The sequence below is a fragment of the Bos indicus genome, chromosome 10, assembly GCF_029378745.1.
Source record: "Bos indicus isolate NIAB-ARS_2022 breed Sahiwal x Tharparkar chromosome 10, NIAB-ARS_B.indTharparkar_mat_pri_1.0, whole genome shotgun sequence".
Lineage (NCBI taxonomy): Eukaryota > Metazoa > Chordata > Mammalia > Artiodactyla > Bovidae > Bos > Bos indicus.
Genome location: NC_091769.1, coordinates 10,362,528 through 10,382,682, shown reverse-complemented (window position 1 = coordinate 10,382,682; position 20,155 = coordinate 10,362,528). Strand labels below are relative to the sequence as shown.

General features: G+C 39.0%; 1 protein-coding gene across 1 annotated transcript in view; it reads right to left on the bottom strand.

Moving 5' to 3' along the window:
• The window catches only part of JMY (junction mediating and regulatory protein, p53 cofactor), an 81,485-nt gene that overhangs the window by 5,572 nt on the left and 55,758 nt on the right, over positions 1-20,155 (bottom strand). The window contains exons 7-10 of the mRNA XM_070796878.1: positions 16,023-16,109; positions 8,884-8,979; positions 7,132-7,729; positions 5,802-6,112 (exon numbers count right to left, since the gene is read on the bottom strand). Coding sequence (XP_070652979.1) covers positions 5,805-6,112; positions 7,132-7,729; positions 8,884-8,979; positions 16,023-16,109 — 1,089 coding nt within the window. The 3' untranslated portion in view covers positions 5,802-5,804. The remainder of the gene's footprint in view (positions 1-5,801; positions 6,113-7,131; positions 7,730-8,883; positions 8,980-16,022; positions 16,110-20,155) is intronic.

The window sequence follows — 20,155 nt, the reverse complement described above, 5'->3', positions numbered from 1 at the left end:
AAAGGGTTCTTATCACAAGGAGAATACTTTTCTTTTTCTTTTAAGATGGAGGTTAGCTAAACTAACTGTGGTAATCATTTCACAATATACGTACATCAAACCATTATGCTGTGTACCTTTAACTTACACAGTGATGTATGCCAGTTACTCTCAATAAAGCTGGGGAACGAGTATTTTTTAAAGACTGTATGTTAGGTTCACTTTCACTTTTCTTCCTTTTACTCTTAACATTTTATGTCAAACTTATACACAAAAAAGAAAAACAAAATTTAACATCTTTACCTCATAAACTGACAGTATAATAAGAACTATCAAAAGCCATCTTTAAGTACATCAGAGAGAGTTTTCATAATGAGATTTAGAAGACAGCGTTAGTATTGGTCTTTAAATGGATGCTTTTAGCAGGACTTTTTGGAGAAGGCAATGGCACCCACTACAGTACTCTTGCCTGGCAAATCCCATGGATGGAGGAGCCTGGTAGGCTGCAGTCCATGGGGTCGCTAGGAGTTGGACACGACTGAGCGACTTCACTTTCACTTTTCACTTTCATGCATTGGAGAAGGAAACGGCAACCCACTCCAGTGTTCTTGCCTGGAGAATCCCAGGGACAGGGGAGCCTGGTGGGCTGCTGTCTCTGGGGTCACACAGAGTCAGACACGACTGAAGCGACTTAGCAGCAGCAGCAGCACTTTTAAAAATTCGAAATAGTTGTGTTTGAAACTCATGCACTGATCCACGACACATGAGAAATATATATATGACCTGTTTGTCAAATAAAAGCTGACACTTTGCTTTTGAGCACTTGAAATGTGTCTAGTATGACTGAGAAACTGATTTTAATTTGGTTTAAATGAAAATCTTGTATAAAATATTTTTCCATTAAGCAATATGTGGTTGTTTTGGTATGGCAATTTAATTTAACCAATGAATACTTGGCAACCAAACTGAGATGGTGCTATTATTAAAGATGCCATACCAAAAAAAAAAAAGAAAAATCTAAACTACACTGTGGAATTTTATACTGAATATATCATGTAAAATACTACTAAAATCAATTTTGCCCATCATCTTTAACTTTTTAAATCTGACTCACATATTTCTATTGGACAACATTGCTATAGTTATTTCCTAAGTTTAAGAAGGGCCCTACAGGAAACAAAACAAATAATAAAAAATCTATTCACATACATATATTTCCTTATGTTTAGAAATTCCTTTCAAGGATACTATTACCTATGGCTAGATAGATCTAAGATGAGCTTTTAGAGGAGGCTGAAGCTAAGCATGTCCAGGACCTTAAGTTTTTACTTAATAAAGTTTTAAGAAATTAGTTCTTCAAAAACAAGTACATAATTATATTATTGTAAATCTACAGGAAAGAAACCAATTAATAGGAAATACAAATTACAACCTTTTAGCCATATGTAGAAAAGTACCTAAAAATTCAGAGCCTTTAAAAATGACTAAGACCACCCACAGGCAGTAACACATAGCCCTTTATCAATGGCTGCTCAACTGGAAGGGATTACAACTAGTCTATAGTTTGCTTCTGGCGCAGGATACATTTAGTCTTTAGCTGTTCCAGCTCATGCATTTTCTGGCAGTATTTCAGTGTTCCTCTCAACATTATACTATGTATCAGTCATGAACAATCAACCAAAACAGGAAGATTCTAGGCAACTTTCAAAGGATTATTTACTATTGACAGAAACTTAAGGACCTAGCAGAAGCAGAAGAGATTAAGAAGTGCAAGAATACACAGAAGAACTATTCAACAAAATGGCTTCATGACCTGGATAACCACGATGGCGTGGTCACTCACCTAGAGCCAGACATCCTGGAGGTGAAGTCAAGTGGGCCTTAGGAAGCATTACTACGCACAAAGCTAGTGGAGATGGAATTCCAGCTGAGCTATTTAACATCCTAAAAGATGAAGTGCTGCATTCTCAATATGTCAGCAAATTTAGAAAGCTCAGCAGTGGCCACAGGGCTGCAAAAGGTCAGTTTTCATTCCAATCCCAAAAGAAGAGCAGTGCCAAAGAATGTTCAAACTATTGTACAACTGTGCTCATTTCACATGCTAGCAAGGTAATGCTCAAAATCCTTCAAGCCAGGCTGCAAGAGTACATGAACCAAGAACTTTCAGATGTACAAGTTGGATTTACAAAGGCAGAGAAACCAGAGCTCAAATTGCCAACAAGCTAGACAGCCTATTAAAAAAAAGAGACATCACTCTGACGACAAAGGTCTGTAGCCAAAGCTATGTTTTTCCAGCAGTCACACAGATGTGAGAGTTGGCCCATAAAGAAGCCTGAGTACTGTAGAACTGATGCTTTCAAATTGTGGTTTTGGAGAAGACTCTTGAGAGTCCCTTGGACTGCAAGATCAAACCAGTCAATCCTAAAGGAAATCAGTCCTGAATATTCATTGGAAGGACTGATGCTGAAGCACCAATACTTTGGCCACCTGATGCAAAGAGCCGACTCATTGGGAAAGACCCTGATGCTGGGAAAGGACTGAAGGCAGAAGGACAAGGGGACGACAAGGATGAGGATGGTTATTAGGTTGGTGTAAAAGTAATTGCAATTTTGCACTGCTGAAGTTTACCATTTGGTATTGGAATACATTCTTAAATGTGGTTATGTTATATATCATTTTAATGTACATTTCTCGGTTTATGTTTTTTGCTAATGACATTACTTGTTGTTTTAAACTAGGGAAATGATGTTAGACAAAAAGCAAATTCAAGTGATTTTCTTATTCAAGTTCAAAATGGGTCATAAAGAAGTGGAGACAACTCGCAACATCAACACCTTTGGCTCAGGAACTGCTAACGAACATACAGTGCAGTGGCGCTTCAACAAGTTTTACAGAGAGGATCGAAGCTGATCCTCTTACAACTGCGTGAGAAGTTGCTGAAGAACTCAACATTAACCATTTTATAGTCATTTGGCATTTGAAGCAAATTGAAGAGGTGAAAGAACTCAAGAAGTGGGTGCCTCGTGAGCTGACCAAAAAAAAAACAAAAAACATTTTGAAGTATTATCTTCTCTTATTCTACACAATAACAACGAACCACTTCTCAGTTGGATTGAGAGTGTAAAGGAAAGTGGATTTTATATGACAACTGGTGACAACCAGCTCAGTGGTTAGACTGACAGGACGCTCCAAAGCACTTTGCGAAGTCATACTTGCACCAAAAAATGTATTTGGTGGTCTGCTGCCTGTCTGGTCCACTACAGCTTTCTGAATCCCACTGAAACCAGTACATCTGAGAAGTGTGCTCAGCAAATCGAAGAGATACACCGAAGACTGCAATACCTGCAGCCAGCAAGGGTCAACAGAAAGGGCCCGATTCTTCTGCACGACACCACCTGGCTGCACATCGCACAACTGACACTTCAGAAGTTAAATGGATTGGGCTACAAAGCCTTGCCTCATCCGCCATATTCACCTGACCTCTCGCGGACCTACTACCACTTCTTCAAGCATCTCAACAACTTTTTGCAGGGAAAAGGCTCCCATAACCAGCAGGAGGCAGAAAATGCTTTCCAAGAGTTCATCGAATCCCAAAGCAAGGATTTTTACACTTTAGGAATAAACAAACGTATTTCTCATTGCCAAAAATGTATTGATTGTAATGGTTCCTATTTTGATTAATAATGTGTCTAAGCCTAGTTATGATTTAAAATTTACAGTCTGAAACCACAATCATGTTTGCACCAGCCTAACAGATAGCATCACTATCTCAATGGATCTGAATCTGAGCAAACTCTGGGAGATAGTGGAGGACAGAGGAGCCTGGTGTGCTGCAGTCTACAGAGTCATAAAGAGTTGGACATGACTTAGCAGCTGAACAACAAATTCATTATGGACATATTCTTAACACCTGATATAAGGTAATTAGCAGCCCAAAGCTGTAAATAACATCCAAGCCACTTGAATATGTGAAATGCGTGCTTATGTGAAGTTCTAACTGTGGGATTATGTCATCAGTGCACCAACACGGTAGTTTCTGGACAGGTTTAGCAGCTTATTGAGAGAGGCTACATGCTAAAAGGGACAAGGGAATGGGTAGCAAGCATTGTGAAGTGGGACACAATTTGTAATCACCCAGTGTGGGGATGGTTCCCAATCAGGCACATATGAGTCTCTAGACACACTCACACAATGAGTGGACATGTTCACATTCCTTTACAAAGCACAGCATACAAGCACAAAGAGCTTAAAATCATTTGGGGATCCAAAAACAGTACATGACTAATAATTAAGGCCTCCACACCTAACAGGGAAAAAAGGATGCCACCAGTCCCAAGACTCATGGCCACAGCAGGACAGTGTTGCTGTCAAATGCTGGTTAGAACACACTCAGATTACACACGGCCACTTGTCAGAGTCTTCATGCTTTTGTCAAGCTGCTGAGTGGGGCAGGTGCTTGTAGGGAGGGCCAGAGTTGGGAGTGGAGAAGCAGAACATTTTTCTGACAGCACAAAAGGATAAAACTGCTTTTAGTAATATTCTGACATATTCAAAATAGTATCTTCCAACATCTAATCAATATATTTTTTAAAGAACTAATGACAGTTTCTGTTTTTTGGGGGTTTCTTTTTTTTTTTGGAGTAAGTCTTTAAAATCCAGATGTATGACTACGTATGTACCAGTACTACTCTGACAGGATGTTTGGGAATGAAGGCCATGAATCTACATTTTTAATAAACTCTCTTGGTAATTCTTAGGATTTGGCACCGGGATTTGTAAAATAACTGTGCTACGGATAAGTTTCTCATTCCTCTACCTCACCTACTTCCCCCTTTTTAGTGAAGACTATAGAAACATTCCATCAAGATAACATAATGATTAATAGAATATACGTGCATATTTCATATCTGTACAGGCATTTCAGTTTTGGTCATACCAATTCAATATACTATTTGATTTATAGCATGTGTTATCTTTGTGTGTGTGTACTCAGTCACTCAGTCGTGTCCAACTCTGCGATCCTCTGTCCATGGATTTTTCCAGGCAAGAAATACTGGAGCGTGTTGCCATTTCCTACTCCAGGGGATCTTTCCGACCTGGGGATTGAACCCATGTCTCCTGCATTTCCTGCATGGCAGGTAGATTCTTTGCCACTGTGCCGCCTGGGAAACCCCTGTGTTATCTTTACCAATTCTATATATTTAGCATAATTTGTGCTAAATAACTATACAAATTAGCTTATTAAAATGTACTGGGGAAAACTCTATCACCTTGGGAGAATACCAACAGCCACAGGGGTAGCTCAATAAGATATTCATACAATTTTATATAGATAATGCAGTAATTATGATGTCATAAATGATAAACTTTAAAGGCTTGAAAGTTAAATAATTAGACAATGCAATTAGATTCCTTTGTGGGAAACCAACAAAATATCAAGATTCAATATGCATAACAGTTTGCAACTGAAACATCTAAGTCAGAAAAAGCTTTTCCTATTTTTTTTTTGAAGCTAGAGTAAAACTATCACTTTACTAGAGTAAGACTATCCTTTTTATACTTGCATTATAGCTTATACTGAAAAAATGTTTTAATGAACAGGATATAAAAAAACACAGCATTTACAAAGCAACATCTTTGTAAAGCATTTTTTCTTGTTATGTTTCCGGAAACTACAGAAGTAAAGCCTAAAGTTTACAAATTTATGATCCAGACCTATATAGTAAAAAATGACCCTCAGATGCAATGAAATTTGACAGAGCTCATCATCCAATATAAAAGCTGTATACTGAACACTACTGAAGAAAAGTAAGGCCATTTACTTGTTAGTTTTCCCAGTCTGTGCAAGGCAAAGCCTCCTCTTCGTCCTCTGATTCAGGGGATGCTTCTTTGATTCTTCTAAGAGCTTCATGGATGCTCCGTGTTAGAGGGTCTGTGTCAGGCAGAAGTGTGAAGGATTCTCTCAAGACTTCCTTCTGTACCTTCTTCAATTTTACGCCCTTTCTTATTTGTGCCAAGATGTTATTACTATCATCTTCATCAGGAAAAGGAGGCAGAGTTCGCTGTTCAACCTTTTTCAGATGGAAACTACCACGCTTCAAGGAAGCTAGTACCTCATCCATAGGTGAGCTCACTTTAGAAAATGGAAGAGAACAAACAGCTAGTTAGGACTGCGCTTAAGACTGGCAACTGTACAACTTTTAAGCCTTTAGGACTGTGACAGCCCAGGAAGCTGAAAGCACATCAACAGAAGGGACCACTGAGCATGGACAGAACTTTGTCAGAACACAGGGGACACTATCTAAGTTTGTTTAAAAAAAAGTTCCAAGACTCAAATTCCATGTCAAGCATTACTAGTACTTCTATTGTTTCCTGTGTGAGAGGAGAGAGCCGACGGGGAGCTGTGAGCAGGGTGATCTTTAGTAATATTATGGTTGAGACTCCTAAAGGGTTTCCATAATACAAAAATCCAATCTAAATTCAGACAGTGACTGGACTGTACATTTAATTAAAGAAACTTAAATTCTGGCTCATTATGGTGATTAATTTCTTTTTTTAAATAACTTTCACATATGATATTCTACTTGGGTTATGATAAGAAATATCCTACAGGATGGTCTCTTAGATTAAAATTTAATACACAGATAAAGTAATCTCTCCATGAAAGTTAAAGCTCCTTAAGGGTCAAAATTATTCACTGTTTCAAAAACAGCTTTATGAAGCATATCTGAAATGCCCTTTTCTTCTTTGCTTCTTCATACAACAACATGCCAGGGTCCTCAATAAATATGTAGCCAAATGAATCTTCCAATGTTATTCTGACCAGACAGCTTCCATTTTCTTATTATTTCTGAGATTTAAAATCAGATTCTAACATAAAAGGAACCACCTAAAATATTTTACCAAAGAGATCAAGTCAAAAGATAAAATTTTAAAAACATGCCTAAGAGCTCAAGCAGGCCCACATTTATTCGTGTCTGCACCCATCTGCACACATGGTTTGGTAAGAATTCTGCCAAGGTGAGACCTTGAGAACCTGTTTGCTATCAAATAATGTTCAAAAATGTAATGTTTAAAGCTTTGTAATGTCTGAGGACAATAATGGTCTTTAACTATATGCCTCAGTCAACAGATGAACTGTTTTTAACTCACCTCTCCTCCTCTGCAAGCCTTCAGCCGTCTTTCTGAGCTTCTTCCTGGCACTGACGAGCTGGCTGCTGTCGAAGAGGTGTGCTGAAGGGGCACTGGCTGACTTTGGGATCCTCTTCTCGCTCCCCTCCATCTGGGGCAGGCCTTTCTCCAGGGTCTCGGGGGCGCCGTCCTGACCCACAGGCAAAGGCGGCGGAGGGGGGGGCGGGGGGGGTGGGGGAGGTGGGGGAGGCGTGGGAGGCAGAGGAGGTGGGAGCGGCCCCGCTGGGACGGAGCCTGCTTTGCAGTCAACAGTGTTTAACAGTGGACAAGACACAGGGGGAGGCAGGTCAGCGGTAAAGCCGCTGGGAAGTGATGAGGTGGCTTCAAGTTGTGCTGATGGATGACCTTCAGGTAGGGTGAGGCTCTGGGCGTCTGCTGCCTGTGATGACCCGAGCTTGGCCTTTCCTTCGTCCAGTCCCTCCCTTTTCTCTTCGACCTGTAGCACTCCTGGCAGGCTGTCACACTGGTCTTCACAGGACACGGGGCTGGCTGTACTTCTTCTTCTTGCGTGAGCCAGTCGCAATCGAGTCGATTTAAGTATGACCTGGCCTGGGTATCTCTAAGAAATCAGAAGTTATAACTCGTCAGATTAGAATTTATGAACAAATGACTGTTTATTTTCTCCATCTAATGCAAGGTGTTATTTTAGAGCTTTTGTGATTTTTCAGGGAAAAATATACAGAAAAACAAACATCAAAATGTAATACCTTACAAAAAATTATCACTAAACTCTTATTTGCTTATCAAATCCCTATAAAAAGACCTTTAGTAATAAAAGTACTACTTTAATTGGAAAAATATTAGCAATGTAAAATCCAAAACAAATGATGTCAAACATATATATGCTATTTTATTGCTAAAAAACTATTCTTAGTTTCTTACATGTATTTTCCAAATGCTCAGACAAAAATTAAAACATTAATGTTCTTAAATGGTTAAGTGGTATTTTTTTTTAAAGCTCTGAAAACAATATATGCATTTTATGATAAAATTCTGTAAAGCAATTATTCTTCAATAAAATTTAAAAAAATGACAAGAGAATCAGCCTACTAAAAAAAAAAGAAAATGATAAAATTTGTTAGGAGTACTGGTACACAGAGCTCCAATCTTTTTACTATGTAAAACATAGCCATAATGCATTTGGTAAACAACATTTTCTTAATACAAGGCTTATCCCTTTGTTAAGGACCCCATTCCCACCTGACTCTTTCACTTGATCAAAAGCCTCCTTCTCCTGCAAGGAGATCCTTCAGAATAAAGAGGAGAAGTAAGGCTCTTGAGTAGCTGCTAAGAACTAAAACTACTGAGTTTAAGCACATTCCTAGGAAATGCTTGGCTGCGGTAGTGTCCGCGTCTGGAGTCACAGTTAGCTTGGCAACAGAGCTCTAAAGCATTTCTCATGTATGCTGATCCATCTTCTAATTCTCCCACTGGTCAGATTATTACCACAGGCTGATGTGCACAGAATTAATAACAAGTTGATGCTTGAAATGGATGGTTAGTTACTAGCTAACTTTTATTAAACTCAAGAGGAATCCAGACTATTCCTCTTATACCACTGAAATGGTAACCAAGACTGCCATGACTGTAATTGTTTTCTAAATAACAAAAGGAAAATCAAGTTTTTCTCATAAAAGAGACGTTACAATAGGAGTATATATGTAGCTGTTTAAAAAGCAATGAACAATAATAAACTGACCACACTTTTACTACCTGTTTAAAATTTCGAAGTCTATCCAGTGTTTTCTGTCTTTCTTGGCTAACCCAGGCACTTTTTCTTTCTTCTTCATCATGTAATTTATCTCTTTTCTGGTTAAAAAAAAAATAGTAATTCCATTATGATGTGTCCCACTGTATTTTACCATTAATAGAAAAAAAAGGAGAGTTCTCTCAATATAAATGCTGTATTACTCCAAAGAATGCTATGTTAAGCAATGTTTTGTGGCATGAAACACTGTTAGCTTTAATAGAAATGAAACTGTTTCACTTTCTGCATGTAATACCAATTAAAAGATGTTTACTCTGCAAAGTAAAATAATATTTTCTCTGAACTGAAAAATATTTCACATTTGCGGTTCTAGCTTTAGCTGCTATGTTCTGCTAACTCCAATATTAATAGTTGACGTTAAAAATAAAAAATAACTACTTAGTAATTTAGATGTTATATATAGGTTAAGCCTGGTGTTCTGCAGATAATGTCTACTATTACTGAACCTGTTCCTCCTGCTACAAATCTGTGTCTTAGTATCTCATTCATTTTTCCCCCTTCCCATTCCCTAATCCCAAACTGGGGATACACTATCATCCACCCAATGTTGATCAAGTTAAACATGAATTCCTCTTCCTAGAGGAAAGAAAGTGGAATTCTTGGCAGGAGGTTAAAGACTAGAAGGAGTGTTTCTGACAGCCTCACTACTGAAGGTCAAGTAAGTGACAGATACGTGGCTCTCACTGATGGAATGCACTGAAGAGCGCTACTACAGCCAACCACTTCCCCAGAGGGGCGCATTATCACACATGACAGAGACTGCTTTTATCTCCTGCTTAGGTGGCTTGGATCCTTTGTATAGAAATCAGCCTCTGGACTCATGATTAGGGTGGGGCAAGGGTGAGTAAAGATGAACATTCTTCCATCTCTTCTTATGGCAGGTCAAGAAGACCCTTTCCCTTTAGAGGGCTCTCACTGGGAGAGTTCGCAAAAGCCATTTATTGGTAGGTTAAGTCAGGCAGTCCAGATTGCCATATATAATGCTTAAGGTTTCCAGATTGGAAAATTTGAAAAGATATGACTTGAGTTTATTAAAAGAAATAAAGATCCCATGCAGATTCTCTTCTTTAGAGAGGAAAGCCCAAAGTGACTCAGGGACACAGTGAGACAAGAACTTACTCCAACTCCTCACCCCTACTCTGTATTCAGTTCCATTTACAAACCTAAGCCAGCAGAAGGAAGGAATGAAAAACTCTAATATGCACATGTGGTAACCACCTGGAATGGGAGTGGGCATGTACCTTCCTACACTGGGATACAGGCCACAGAATTCTTGGGGACAAAGGGTCTTCTAAGGCCTTGTCTCAGTGATGAACAGAGTTTTCTGTACTTAGAGGGTACGATCTAATGCATACAGCGCTTAGTACTTGAGAGGTTATCTAAAAGATACTCAGCATTTCAAACTGTGAATCTGCATCTCTAAACATAATAAACAAATAGTTGGAGTTTCAGAAATAGTTGAAATTCAGAAATAATACTGGTCAATCATATTGCTGGTCTGTTAGCAGATATATCGAGTCAGATTTTACTATTATCTAAAAGACCCCAAATGCAAAGTTTCAGACATGTTCAGGTATGAACTAATGGGTTTATATGGACTTTTCATAGAGCACAGTATTACTGCGACTGAAACCAACAGGCCTGGGTTGAATATCACCCCCTATTTCCACCCCTTGCTAGCTACTGGCAAGTCATTTAATGAAGATAATCTACCCTTTGGGCGGGAAGTGGTGTGTATTAATCACTCAGTTGACCCTTTTGGGGGTAGGTAGAGGATACTTATTAGATAGTGACACAAGGAGCTCTGAGTTTCTGTTAACACTGTGTCAACCTGGGTGCTGGTTGCATGCATATGTTCATCTCATGAAAGTTAAAACTTATGAGCTATACACGTGTGTGTGTATGCCTCTGTAGATTGACAAAGGTGGTTTAAAATTAGATTTGATCTAAGCCAACTTTCATTATCCTCTAGCTTTGCATGTTAAAGAAAGGTGGATTCTTTCTCCTACAATGAGGTATTCCACCCAAAGTCAGTAGTAGGCAAAATTACTAACATGAGGCAGATGACATTTATCTTTGAGATTTCCCCAAATATCAATTTCCTCGTTTTTACTCATCTTTGCCACATAAAATTATTTGAGAAAGGATCGGACACTCATTCATTCTAAGAAGCTAATTAGCTACTCCATTCACAGAAGTATTGGCATTTTATCAGAATCCACAATCTTCATGTAATAAGAAACCCATTCTGAGTGTGGAATCTAATAATAAGCAGACAGTGTAGGTGCCAATAGTGATAACAGGAGGCATTCTTATTCACTGAATTCTTTAGCTGGCCCATAGTCTGACTTTCCTTACAAAGCAGCTCTTGACCCATGAAAACAGTAATGAAAAATAAAAATACAATAAATTTTCTGTTAATTTAAGATTATTTTACAGCTTATGGGTAGTTTGGTTACTTTTTATGTTTTAAACTCAAGAGTTAGCTGTGTGCCATAATGAGCTTGAGGGATAACATCAAAACCCTACAGCAGCAGCTAACATCATTCAATCACAACAAATTAGAAGCTTTCTTGTTAACAGAGCAGGAAAAGACAAATCTCTCACCACTCCTTTCAATACCACACTGGAAATCCTAGTGAATGCAACAAGAAAAATAAATAAAAGGTATACGGATTGCACTCAAAAGAACTAAATTGCCTTTATTTGCATATGACATGACTGTATATATAGAAAATCTGAAAGAACCAAAAAAAATGTGACTAGAAATAAAAATAGGAAAATTGTAGGATATAGGGTCGACATATTGGGTTGACCACAAATTAGGCTGCTGCTGCTGCTAAGTCACTTCAGTTGTATCCGACTCTGCACGACCCCATAGACGGCAGCCCACCAGGCCCCCCCGTCCCTGGGATTCTCCAGGCAAGAACACTGGAGTGGGTTGCCATTTCCTTCTCCAATACATGAAAGTAAGTGAAGTCGCTCAGTTATGTCCAATTCTTTGTGACCCCATAGACTGCAGCCTACCAAGCTCCTCCGTCCATGGGATTTTCCAGGCAAGAGTACTGGAGTGGGGTGCCATTGCCTTCTCCACAAATCAGGCTAACCTAGTATAAAAGCCAATTAGCCAACTGCTTTCTAATAAAACAGTAATGAACTGCTGGAATAAAAAACCTTTTCTATTATACCTACAGCACTATTTACATTCAGTTCAGTCGCTCAGTTGTGTCCAACTCTTTGCGACCCCATGGACTGCAGCACGCCAGGCTTCCCCATCACCAACTCCCAGAGCCTACTCAAACTCATGTCCATCGCGTCAGTGATGCCATCCAACCATCTCATCCTCTGTCATCCCCCTCTCCTCCCCACTTCAATCTTTCGCGTATCAGGGTCTTTTCCAATGAGTCAGTTCTTCCCAACAGGTGGCCAAAGTATTGGAGCTTCAGCATGAATCCTTCCAATGAATGTTCAGGACTGATTTCCTTTAGAAATGAATGGTTTGATCTCCTTACAGTCCGAGGGACTCTCAACAGTCTTTTTCAACACCTCAAGGAACTCTCAGGTGTTTTCTCCAACACCTCAGTTTGAAAGGATCAATTCTTTGGCATTCAGCCTTCTTTATGGTCCAGCTCTCACATCCATACATGACTCCTGGGAAAACCATAGCTTTGGCTATATGGACCTTTGTCAGCAAAGTAATGTCTCTGCTTTTTAATATGCTGTCTAGGTTGGTCATAGCTTTTTGTCCAAGGAGCAAGTGTCTTTTAATTACATGGCTACAGTCACCATCTGCAGTGATTTTGGAGCCCAAGAAAATAAAATCTGTCACTGTTTCCATTGTTTTCACATCTATTTGCCATGAAGTGATGGGACTGGATGCCATGATCTTAGTTTTCTGAATGCTGAGTTTTAAGCCAGCTTTTCACTCTCCTCCTTCACTTTCATCAGGAGGCTCTTCAGTTCCTCTTCACTTTCTGCCATAAGGGTGGTGTCATATGCATATCTGAGGTTATTGATATTTCTCCCGGCAATCTTGAGTCCAGCTTACGCTTTATCCAGCCTGGCATTTTGCATGATGTACTCTGCATACAAGTTAAATAAACAGAGTGACAATATACAGCCTTGACATACTCCTTGTCTAATTTTGAACCAGTCCGTTGTTCCATGTGTTTCTAACTGGTGCTTCTTGACCTGCATACAGGTTTCCCTGGAGGCAGGTAAGGTGGTCTCGTATTCCCATCCCTTTAAGAATTTTCCAGTTTGTTGTGATCCACACAGTCAAAGGCTTTGGTGTAATCAATAAAACAGAAGTAGATGTTTTTCCTGGAACTCTCTCACTTTTTCAATAATCCAATGGATGCTGGCAATTTGATCTCTGATTCCTCTGCCTCTTCTAAATCCACCTGGAACATCTGGAAGTTCACAGTTCACATACTGTTGAAGACTGGCTGGCAGAATTTTGACCATTACTTTGCTAGCATGTGAGATGAGTGTAATTGTGCAGTAGTCTGAACATTCTTTGGCATTGCCTTTCTTTGGAATTGGAATGAAAACTGACCTATCTTTTCCAGTTCTGTGGCCACTGCTGAGTTTTCCAAATTTGCTGGCATATTGAGTGCAGCATCATCTTTAAGGATTTGAAATGGCTCAACTGGAATTCCATCACCTCCACTAGCTTTGTTTGTAGTGATGCTTCCTAAGGCCCACTTGACTTCAGACTCTAAGATGTCTGGCTCTAGGTGAATGATCACACCATCGTGATTATCTGGGTCATGAAGATATTTTTTTGTATAGTTCTTCTGTGCATTCTTGCTACCTCTTCTTAATATCTTCTGCTTCTGTTAGGTCCATACCATTTCTGTTCTTTATTGTGCCCATTTTTGCATGAAATGTTCCCTTGGTATCTCTAATTTTCTTGAAGAGATCTCTGTCTTTCCCATTCTATTGTTTTCTTCTTATTTCTTTGCATTGATCAGGGAGGAAGGCTTTCTTATCTCTCCTTGCTATTCCTTGGAACTCTGCATTCAAATGGGTATATCTTTCTTTTCTTCTTTGCCTTTCGTTTCTCTTCTTTTCTCAGCTATTTGTAAGGCTTCGTCAGACAACCATTTTGCCTTTTTACATTTCTTTTTCTTGGGGACAGTCTTGATCACTGCCTCCTGTACAATGTCACCAACCTCCATCCATAGTGTCTATCAGATCTAATCCCTTGAATCTATTTGTCACTTCCACTGTATAATCGTAAGGGATTTGATTTACATCATACCTGAATAGTCTAGTGGTTTTCCCTACTAGTGATTTTCCTTTCTTTAAGCCCATATATATGTAGTTATATAACTATAACTCTTATAAAAGAAATCAAAGAAAAACTAAATAAAAAGATTCTCTGTTCATGTATAGGAAGACTCTCTACTGTTAATATTTCAACTATTCCCATCTTGAGCTATACATTCAGTGCTATCTTAATCAAAATCTCAGCTCTTAAAGTCTGTTTGGAGGCAAAAAAATCTAGATCAATGGAACAGAATAGAGAGCACAAATAAATATAATCAACATATCCTTAAAGGAGCAAAGAAAATTCCATGGAATAACTGCAGTCTTATCAGCAAATGGTGCTAGAGCAACTAACCATCCACATTTAAAAAAGAAGAAAATGGGGAGGGGGGAGACAATTTAGCCCTACACTCTTCACAAATATTAACTAAAGTATTTTCAATAGATATATCTGAAAGGGGATATTATCCTGAAGAAAACAAATAACCTAATTAAAAATGAAAAAGTAACACTTACTAAAGAAGAGGTACAGATGGCAGATAAGCCATGTGAGAACATGCCCAATATCATACAATTAGGGAAATTCGAACTAAAAGCAGCTATGAGGTATCACTACATAGTCACTACAATGGCTAAAATCCAAAACACTGACAACACTAAATGCTGGTGGGGATGTGGAGTAAAAGGAACTCTATTCACTGCTAGTGAGAATGTAAAATGGGATAGGCACTTTGGAAGACCGTTTGGCAGTTCACTACAAGGTAAGCATACTTTTCCTGTAAGATCCCATCATACTCTTTACGATTTACTCAAAAGAGCTGAAAATTTAATGTACACACATAACCATTCCCCCGTTATCAGCTTTACTCCTGACTGTCAAAATGTGGAAGGAAGGCGTCTTCAGTAGGTGAATGGACAAATACACTGTGGTACATGCAGGCAATGGAGTATTATTCAGTGCTAAGAGATAAGCTGCCGTGCCCTGCAAATAACACAGAGGGACCTTAAGTGCGAATTACAAGTTAAATAAGCAAATATGAAAAGCTACATAAGTGTGTGGTTCCAATTAAATGTTCTGGCAAAAGGCAAAACAAAAAGATCAGTGGTTGCCAGGAGTTTGTGGAAAGAGGGGTATGAAGAGGTGGAGCACAGGGAATTTTTAGGGCAGTGAACACATTCAGTGAATACGTTATTCAATACTGTAATGGTGGATTCATATCATATATTTGGCAAAACCAACAGAATGGACAAGCACTAAGGATAAAGTATGGACTCTGGGTGGTAATGATGTCAATGTTGATTCAGACTGTAACAAATGTAACATTCTTGTGTGGGATTTTACTGGTAGGGGAAACTGTGCTATAATGAAGTATATACATAATTGGCCCTCTGAATCTGTGGGTTCCACATCCTTGGATTCAAACATCCTTGGATTGAAAATATGCAGGCAGGTAAAAAAAAAAAAAAACACACAGAAGGTTCCAAAAAGCAGATTTCAAAGAATTTGCCCACTGGCAACTAGTTACATCACATTTACACTGTATAAGGTATTATAAGTTATCTAGAGATGAAGAATAGGGGAGGATGTGTGCAGGTTACATGTAACTACTATGCTATCTTAAATAAAGGACTGGAGCATCTAGAGATCTGGGGGACTGAGGGATGCGGGCAGGGCAGGTATCCTGGAACCAATTTTCCCACTAATGCTCCCATCTACCTGTAACATTTTCTTAATCTCTATAGATTTTATTCACTTTGAGATATATAAAATTCAAAGTTTTATTCTAAGTTTTCCAGAATGCAAACTTACTAGTTGTACTGTGTGGTGGGTTCTATATTCATCTTCACTCCGAAGGCGCTGTTGGAATTTTTCATTGTGTTTTGCAATACAAATTTCCTAAAAATACATGAAATGTGTTTTTTAATACAAGTGAATAAATTAAAATTTAATCTTAACATATACCTACACAATAAAATATCAAGTAAGCCACCTCTGGTTTCTCACCTGGAATAATGAAGCAGCATAAACCAGCATAAATTAGTATCTTAAAAGACGTGTTTATTAAACTACAGAATTCCTGATTTCTCCTTTTTTTTTGGAAGAGGAGGAATGGCCATGGTAGAGTGGAAGGGTATGTAGGAATCTTAAAAGCCTCTTTCAAATATGAAGATTTAGGCCATAAGATTCTAAGTATTATTATACTCTTTAAAATAGTCCGAACAAAAATGGATATATAACTCTTAAACTGTTTCTTAAGTGCTCTCTGATGAATTAAATAACATGATTTTGCTTGGATTGGTTTAAACACTATCATGAAATCTGAATCTTCTGGGCATAGGTAGATTTCAAAGCTAAAAAGAGACCTTAAAGATAAGAAAGTATAATACAGATATGCTAAATCTAATCACATGAAAATATATTAAATAAGAGATACGTGCTCTTTACAAAATAATGCACTATCCTATTATCTGGCATCTTTCCAGTAGTACCAGGCTGTCTTCATTTTCTCTGGTCCTATAGAGATACAAAGGTTAACATTAATTTCCAACACTTTCAAAGTTATACCAAAAGATCACTCTTCTAACCTCATTAAGTCATATATGAGTAATCTTTCAAGCCAGGAAGCTATATTTTAAAGCAATTGTTTTATCACTTTCCTATCTTCAACCCACACTGGGTTAACTATATTGCCTAAAAAGTATTGATCATGAAATGAACCTCTCCAAGGCAATCTCCACAGGGGAAAGTGACATGACGTAGTGATACAATGGCTCAGGCTTCCAAGTCACACAGACCTTGGATAGAATTCTATCTCTGAGCCATACTAGCCACTTTCCTTGGGCAGACTTAGTTCCCTTGGTTATAACGAGGATACAAGTCTATAATTCCTTATCTAGAACAGAGCTCAGGTGTGTTTCAAAATTATTTATTTTTATTTTAGAAAGGTGATATGTTGCATATGCCATCGTTTGCCCAGTAACTCCGGCAGGATCCAAAGCAATACCTCATAGTAAGTATCACTAACATTTTTGCAGTGAAATAAATAGTTACAGCAAATAGGATAAGGGAATGTTCAAGTATGAGAATGCTTTTTGGCTACCGGGAGAATTAAGATATAAAAGAACAATGTTGTTTCTATTTATTCTTCCTGAAAAGTTCAATCACAAAGGACAGACCTCAAGTCCTCATGGGACAGCCAGAGATCATCTTTGTTCTTTTAAGAGGACAGGCAGGGTGTGATTTACTTGTAGCAAAAGAACTACCCCTGGGTGTGGAATTCTATCATGGATGCCAGATTGACCGGGGAGCCTGTGACCCTGGGAATGCTGATATGCAGGCAAGGAATGTGGGGTGTTGCTACATAGAGAGTCATCTTGATCTGTTGTACAGTATGTGTGGTTCATCTTTCTTTTCAAAACAGTGTTTCTAATTTCCTCTTTTGCCAGCCTTCTGTCACTCCTCCTTTCCCCTACAGTTCTGTCACCTCAGCTGTTGAACTTGGGGGTCTGGGGGCAAGGAAAGGGGAGGGCAGGGAACAAGACCGTTTGGAGACCTCTGACTATATGGTGTGATCACTCACAGCAGATAAGAGACTAAGTTTAAATGTGCAGAATCTATACGGCTAAGTTTCCCTACCTCAGATTTAGTTAATATAAGAATGAAAACTATACATTAAATTGGTACACACTTTTATCAGTTCAGTTCAGTCACTTAGTTGTGTCCAACTCTTTGCAACCCCATGGACTGCAGTATGCTATGCTTCCCTGTCCATCACCAACTCCTGGGGCTTATTCAAACTCAAGTTCATAGAGTAGGTGATGCTATCCAACCATCTTATCCTCTGTCGTCCCCTTCTCCTCCTGCCTTCAATCTTTCCCAGCATCAGGGTCTTTTCAGATCAGTCAGTTTTTCCCATCAGGTGACCAAAGTGTTGGAGTTTCAGCTTCAGCATCAGTCCTTCCAATGAATATTCAGGACTGATTTCCTTTAGGATGGACTGGTTGCATCTCCTTGCAGTCCCAGGAACTCTCAAGAGTCTTCTCCAACACCACAGCGCAAAAGGATCAATTCTTTGATGCTCAGCTTTCTTTATAGTCCAACTCTCACATCCATACATGACTACTGGAAAAACCACAGCTGTGACTAGATGGACTTTTGTTGGCAAAGTAATATCTCTGCTTTTTAATATGCTGTTTAGGTTGGTCATAGCTTTTCTTTCAAGGAAAAAGCATCTTTTAATTTCATGGCTACAGTCACCATCTGCAGTGATTTTGGAGCCCAAAAAAATAAAGTATGACACTGTTTCTACTGTTTCCCCATCTATTTCCCATGAGGTGATGGGACCAGATGCCATGATCTTGGTTTTCTGAATGCTGAGTTTTAAGCCAACTTTTCCACTCTCCTCTTTCACTCTCATCAAAAGGCTCTTTAGTTCTTCTTCACTTTCTGCCATAAGAGTGGTGTCATATGCATATCTGCGGTTATTGATATTTCTCCCGGCAATCTTGATTCCAGCTTGCACTTCATCCAGCCTGGCATTTCACATGATGTACTCTGCATATAAGTTAAATAAGCAGGGTGACAATATACAGCCTTGATGTACTCCTTTCCCAATTTGGAACCAGTCTGTTGTTCCATGTCCAGTTCTAACTGCTGCTTCTTGACCTGCATACAGGTTTCTCAGGAGGCAGGTAAGGTGGTCTGGTATTTCCCATCTCTTGAAGAATTTTCCAGTTTGTTGTAATCCACACAGTCAAAGGCTTTGGCATAGTCAATAAAGCAGATGTTTTTCTGGAACTCTCTTGCTTTTATGATGATCCAACAGATGTTGGTAATTTATCTCTGGTTCCTCTGCCTTTTCTAAATCCAGCTTGAACATGTGGAAGTTCATGGTTCACATACTGTTGAAGACTGGCTTCCAGAACTTTGAGCATTACTTTGCTAGCGTGTGAGATGAGTGTAATTGTGCAGTAGTCTGAACATTCTTCGGCATTGCCTTTCTTTGGAACTGGAATGAAAACTGACCTTTTCCAGTCCTGTGGCCACTGCTGAGTTTTTCAAATTTGCTGGTATATTGAGTGCACCACTTTCACAGCATCATCTTTTAGTATTTGAAATAGCTCCACTGGAATTCCATCACCTCCACTAGCTTTGTTCGTAGTGATGCTTCCTAAGGCCCACTTGACTTCGCATTCCAGGATGTGTGGTTCTAGGTGAGTGATCACACCATCGTGGTTATCTGGGTCATGAAGATCTTTTTTGTATAGTTCTTCTGTGTACTCCTGCCACCTCTTCTTAATATCTTCTGCTTCTGTTAGGTCCATACCATTTCCATTCATTACTGTGCCCATCTTTGCATGAAATGTTCCCTTGTATCTCTAATTTTCTTGAAGAGATCTCTAGTCTTTACTATTCTATTGTTTTCCTCTATTTCTTTGCATTGATCAGGGAGGAAGGCTTTCTTATCTCTCCTTGCTATTCTTTTCTCAGCTATTTGTAAGGCCTCCTCAGACAACCATTTTGCCTTTTTGAATTTCTTTTTTTTTTTTTTTTTATTTATTTTTCTCTAATTTTATTTTATTTTTAAACTTTACATAATTGTATTAGTTTTGCCAAATATCAAAATGAATCCGCCACAGGTATACATGTGTTCCCCATCCCGAACCCTCCTCCCTCCTCCCTCCCCATACCATCCCTCTGGGCCGTCCCAGTGCACCAGCCCCAAGCATCCAGCATCATGCATCGAACCTGGACTGGCAACTCGTTTCCTACATGATATTTTACATGTTTCATTGCCATTCTCCCAAATCTTCCCACCCTCTCCCTCTCCCACAGAGTCCATAAGACTGTTCTATACATCAGTGTCTCTTTTGCTGTCTCGTACACCGGGTTATTGTTACCATCTTTCTAAATTCCATATATATGCGTTAGTATACTGTATT